The 6,103-nt window shown below is 42.2% G+C and overlaps 1 protein-coding gene across 1 annotated transcript in view; it reads left to right on the forward strand.

The window, feature by feature from the left end:
- myo15aa (myosin XVAa) overlaps positions 1-6,103 on the forward strand; it is a 43,212-nt gene that overhangs the window by 6,572 nt on the left and 30,537 nt on the right. Inside the window, exons 7-20 of the mRNA XM_087170944.1 lie at positions 8-111; positions 227-290; positions 566-679; positions 799-960; positions 1,913-2,026; positions 2,951-3,009; positions 3,245-3,368; positions 3,535-3,630; positions 3,800-3,931; positions 4,020-4,145; positions 4,960-5,037; positions 5,145-5,302; positions 5,414-5,459; positions 5,580-5,704. Coding sequence (XP_087027070.1) covers positions 8-111; positions 227-290; positions 566-679; positions 799-960; positions 1,913-2,026; positions 2,951-3,009; positions 3,245-3,368; positions 3,535-3,630; positions 3,800-3,931; positions 4,020-4,145; positions 4,960-5,037; positions 5,145-5,302; positions 5,414-5,459; positions 5,580-5,704 — 1,502 coding nt within the window. The remainder of the gene's footprint in view (positions 1-7; positions 112-226; positions 291-565; positions 680-798; positions 961-1,912; positions 2,027-2,950; positions 3,010-3,244; positions 3,369-3,534; positions 3,631-3,799; positions 3,932-4,019; positions 4,146-4,959; positions 5,038-5,144; positions 5,303-5,413; positions 5,460-5,579; positions 5,705-6,103) is intronic.

Here is a 6,103-nt window from a genome sequence, read left to right on the forward strand (position 1 = left end):
CCTGTAGATACTCGAGGCAGCTCCTCTGCTGGAATCTTTGGGAAATGCCAAAACTGTGCGGAACGATAATTCAAGTCGCTTCGGGAAATACATAGAGGTCTTTCTGGAGGAGTGAGTGTGAAATAAATACACATTAATAAATACACACAATAAATACTCTCTTCTTTAATCTAACCCTGCTGTCTTTCCTCCCTCTCTCTCTCTCTCTCTCTCTCTCTCTCTCCAGTGGTGTGATCAGTGGTGCCATAACCTCTCAGTATCTGTTGGAAAAGTCCCGTATCGTCTTCCAGGTGACACCTGCAGATACATTAACACAAGACGACACTGTAAATAATAAGAAATAATAATACGTTTTATTTATATAGCTAAAGTGATCACAGAAACATACTGAAAACATAGAGCCTCACAACATTATTACGTGTTAAAAACGGTTGTGAAAAGGTGAGTTTTTGAGTGGGGATCTGAACGTGGACGATCAAAGTTGTGGTGATTTGTTTGATCAACGAGAGGCTGCTGAATGAAAAAATCTGAAAAGTAAATGTTGTACTCTTGCTTTCCATCTCAGGCCAAAGATGAGAGAAACTATCACATCTTCTACGAGATGCTGGCTGGTCTTCCCTCGCAGCAGAAACAGGCTTTCTATCTCCAGGAGGCGGAGACCTACTATTACCTGAACCAGGTAGAACACGCAGTGCGGCGTGTGGAGACAGAGCCGCTCAGATCGAGACGTACGTCATGTTTTGTAATAAAATCCTCTCTCTCTCTCTCTCTCTCTCTCTTTCTCTCTCGCTCTCTCAGGGAGGTGACTGTGGAATAACGGGAAAGAATGATGGAGAAGACTTCCTGCGTCTGCTTGCCGCCATGGAGATCCTTCACTTTACCCCTGATGACCAGTCGGCCATCTTTAGAGTTCTTTCTTCTATACTGCACCTGGGCAATGTCTACTTTCAGAGACATGAGGTAATATTTTATTCACGATCTATCTTCATCTCATATACAGTACGCCTCTTTATTTTTTCCAGAGAGAAACTTTTAAAATGAAACTAAAAGAATTGCGTTTCAGAAAGATAAAAACAAAGGCACAAACAAGAAAATAATTTTTTTTTAAAAATGTTTGAAGCCCTGATTTAATGAGCTGACCTCAGGTGTTCAGGAAGCTTGTTCCACAGGTGAGGAGCAGAGAGACTAAAAGTGAGTGAACCTGTCCCAGTAAATCACAGATGTATTGAGGCCCAAGACCATTTAGTGCTTTATAAACAAGTAGGATTTTATCCTCAGACACACAGGAAGCCGGTGCAGTGGTTATGGTTATTACTAAGCTCTGTGAAGACGCCATTACAACAGTCTAACCTAGACAGAAATCCTTTGATTCTTACCATGTTTTTAAGGTGACCAGATTTCTGACATGAAAACCGAAACATTTTCAGTTTGATGGTCAATATATCATTAAAATATCCAATGTTTTTACCTATTAAATAAAGAAGGTAGGATGGTCCTGGTGGTGTATTTTTACCATAGTAACTAAACAACGACTCCCTACTTCTGAAGCTATCGCAAAGTCCAATTGTCTATTCCTCTATTATTTACACTCCTTTAGTTTGTAAGTGTCCACAGATCGAACGTGTTTTCGTTAGTTTACTGCCTGGTTATGAACTCCTGACCAGCTGACCTTCAAAAAAAATTGAATTCACAGTTAAAAACGGGGACTGTCTCTGAAACAGAGGGGCGTCTGGTCGCCCTACAGTACAGTACAGCTGATTCAAATTTAGGTCCATAATTACACCAAGACTTCTGTCTTAATTTATAGATTTTAGTTTAATGGGTTTTTGAATTTTTTTATTATGTGTTACTTAATGAGATCATTTGAATGATCATTTTTCTGTCTTGGTCTTTCCCCCCCGCTGCACTACAGGCTGATGGCCAGGAGGTGGCGTCAGTGGTCAGCGCTCAGGAGATCAGAGTGGTGGCAGAGCTGCTGCAGATCTCGCCAGAAGGACTTCAGAAAGCCATCACCTACAAAGTCACAGTCAGTGTCATTTTAATAATGATATAATATTTTCTATTCTTATCATTTAATAATTATAATCCATTAAATATTATTATTAATGATTAAATTATAATTGTATAATTAATATTTCTGTGTCTGTGTGGAAATATTTAGACTAAGAACAGAATCATTTCTTCATCGAAGACTTAAAACCAAAAGTGTTGGAGGTTGAAATCATGTCATTCCTATTGTTTTATATGATTTATCGTGTTGTCGGTTCATTCAGAGTCGAGTTTGACCAAACACTGACAGACAGGTAGCATGACAGTACACAGGTGTCTCTCTCCCTCTTGCTTACACACACACACACACACACACACACACACACACACACACACACACACACTCACACACTCACGTATGTTCTGAGTTAAAGGCATTGTGGCGCTCAGTGTCGTTGACCCAGACACAGAGTGAAAGACAGAAAGACGAGAAAGAGGCAAACTGCTGTCACCGACCTCCTCGTGTGGTCGTCTTGTTCTGACTTCCTCTGAAAGGTTTTTATTCGTCCGTGTTGGTCGACAGTCAGAGCAGCGGCCATTTTGCTTTAACGATGCCCGTCCGTCCGTACGTCTCATTCTCGTGGACACGATATCTCAGAAACGCCTTGACGGCACTTCTTCACATTTGGCACAAACATCCACTTGGACCCAAGGATTAACTGATTAGATGTTGGGGGTCAAAGGTCAAATGTTAAGGCTAAAAAAACACTTCATTATGACCAAATTTCACACCAATGGTTCATATTTTCTGTGACTCTGGATAAACAGGGATGTAACCTGGAACTAGTCTGAGTGGCGGAGGGATACGACCATGGGGAGGTGACTCTTGGTAGATTATGAAGTAGGTGTCATGATGAGTTTCCTCAATGGCTGCTTCTTTATTAAACCTTCTTCTCCTCAGGAGACGATGAGGGACAAGATCTACACTCCCCTGACTGTGGAAAGTGCTGTTGATGCCAGGTGAGAGACACAACACCTGAGACATGGACTGTACACACAGTTATTCTTTTATTATTTATTTCACATGTAACACCATTCTGAGGGAAATACCTCTAAATTAGATCTTTTGTTCCCATTAACATTATTATGTTTTTGTAAATCATTGTCAAGCTCTCAGGTAAAGACAGGTGATAAATGAATTGTGTGTATGTGTTCGTATCTGTCTGACTGTCACACGGATACTTTTGCTCTCCAGAGATGCTGTTGCCAAGATCCTGTACTCGCTGCTCTTCCATTGGTTAACAGAGAGGATTAACGCTCAGGTGTACCCTCGCCAACACACACTCTCCATCTCCATCCTGGACATTTACGGATTTGAGGCGAGTGATTTTTGTCGTGAATGAGCTGATTGTCACTTCCTGGTTTTACACAGTCCACAGAAACAGACATGTAGATGACCAGCTGTGTGTGTGTGTGTGTGTGTGTGTGTGTGTGTGTGTGTGTGTGTGTGTGTGTGTGTGTTTGTGTGTGTGTGGGGTATAACAGGATCTGGCCTTCAACAGCTTTGAGCAGCTTTGCATTAATTATGCAAACGAGTACCTGCAGTTCTTCTTCAACAGGATTGTATTCAGGGAAGAACAGGTGAGTCCACGTCACACCTGCGGGGACATTCGCTCACACACACACACATGTAGATTCACTTAGTGCTGAAAGCATTGATTTATTGATTGACAGGAATAACGATCAGACACACAGAGTGTTTATTTAGACGATGGCGTGGCTCATCGTGTTGTGTGTGATCCCCGTGCAGGAGGAGTACAGCAGGGAACAGATCCCCTGGCAGGACATCCCCTTCAGTGACAACCAGCCCTGCATCGACCTCATCGCCGCTAAGCCTCATGGGATACTGAGGATTCTGGACGACCAGAGTTGTTTCCCGCAGGTGAGCGACGGGGAAACTTTACACGTCCGTTACAGACTTGCAGTAAATTATTGTACATGACACTCGGATTCTGGTGATCTGTTGCCAGGCGACGGACCACACGTTCCTCCAAAAGTGTCACTATCACCACGGCAACAATCCTCTGTATCTGAAGCCAAAGATGCCGCTCCCGGAGTTCACCATCAAGCACTTTGCCGGCCGGGTCACCTACCAGGTAAACAGCTGCTCAGCGGTTCGAGCCACGGGACGAACTCTGCTGTGAGCCGGCCAGTTGGCCATCGATGGATTTGATTGGCTGGCATCTGTTGTGTCACTGATAACATTTGATCTGGACGCTCCTGTTTTTACTGAAATATCTCAACAGCTATTGAATGTGTTTATATGAAATCTGGTAAAGACGTTCACGCCCCCCCTCAGGAAAAATTATAATAACTTTGATGATCCCTGTCATCAGTTACGATCAGATATTTACAAAACAAACATTCTCACCTGACGTTGTTTTGACAGGATTTCCTGCACAATCTTCCATGGAAGAAAAGACAGAACAACATTAAAGATTAAAGGGGCGTGTTGTTGTGTGAGGTCATCATGAATAGTCGGTTCATTACCTGCAGTAGATTCTGATCAGCTGACTGAAGCAGAGAGCGGTGTAATACAGTGCGCTCTGTAGGTGAGCTCGTGCGTAGGAATACGGTAGTTCAGCGGTTGAAAAATGTAGTGCCGAAAAACATGTTTTAGACACTATTATAAACACCCACGGAAACGATCCGATATCCGTTTAAATGAAGCGTCATGTTGAATATTTTCAGAATAAAAGTGTCTGTGGCCCCGCCCACAGCAACACGTCACTCTGCGTGTAACAGAAAATAAAATGAAAATAAAAAAAATAAAAACTGAGGGAGGTTTATGTCAAACTCACGGTGGCACTAGAGAAAAAGCCACGGACCAGTTGACATCAGCTGACGTCCACAGAGAAATGGAAACATGGAAACAAACTGAACTCTGACGGATCTTCCAACAATCTGCAGGTTTACAAGTTCCTCGATAAGAATTACGACCAGGTCCGACAGGAAGTCCTGGATCTGTTCATCCAGAGCAAGAACAAGGTGAGAGGAGAGGAAGCATGAACGGCCATGTTCTCATCTCATTCACGTGCACATTAACAGCTGCAGTGTGTGTGTGTGTGTGTGTGTGTGTGTGTGTGTGTGTCCAGATGGTGTCGAACCTGTTCCTGCTTCATGCAGAGGTCATGGGTCAGCAGAGAGGAGGTCACATGAGGAAGAGCAGCACAGTCACCAGAAAATACCAAGCGCCGACCGTCAGCAACAAGTTCCAACAGTCGCTGCTGGAGCTGGTGGAGAAGATGGAGAGGTGACGAAGAGAGAGACGAGATCTTTTCATTCATTGTCATTTCATCGTTTTTACACTAATGTTTTTTTATTATTTAAAAAGAAAATTATTTGATTTATTCTTCTGTTTCAGGTGCAATCCTTTTTTTGTTCGCTGCATTAAGCCAAACAACATGAAGGTAGATCCTCAAACATTTTACATTTTATATATATATATATATATACATTATATTTGTGCATGTAACACATAGGTAATGATAATAGTGTGTTTACACGTGTGCGTCTGCCTCTGCGTTCAGCAACCAGGTGTGTTTGAGGACGACCTGGTGAGCAGTCAGCTGCGACACTCCGGCGTCCTGGAGACAATCAGGATCCGTAGGGAGGGGTATCCTGTCAGGATGCCATTCTACGTCTTCCTGTTCAGGTAACGGACACCTGGACCAAGGTTTTAATACTCACCTGTCTGCAGAAAGAACAAGCTGCGATGAAGCAGATTGTTACGCTCCAGTGTAGAGCGAGGGGAGGCAATTCATTATCACAACAAACAAAGAACCAATTATTGAAACCAACTTCAGGATGAACCAAGTCCAACACAACAATCTATCTATCTATCTATCTATCTATCTATCTATCTATCTATCTATCTATCTATCTATCTATCTATCTATCTATCTATCTATCTATCACAGATGGCACACACCGTTATTTATATATACTGTATATATATTTTATATTTACATTCTCCCTACAATTATATTCATATTACATCACAACACTTTCCTTTACACACATATATATATATATATATATATATATATATATA

Source organism: Seriola lalandi, unplaced genomic scaffold (genome assembly GCF_002814215.2).
Source record: "Seriola lalandi dorsalis isolate HSWRI2012SDOR001 ecotype SW California unplaced genomic scaffold, Sedor1 jcf7180002054969, whole genome shotgun sequence".
Classification (NCBI taxonomy): domain Eukaryota; kingdom Metazoa; phylum Chordata; class Actinopteri; order Carangiformes; family Carangidae; genus Seriola; species Seriola lalandi.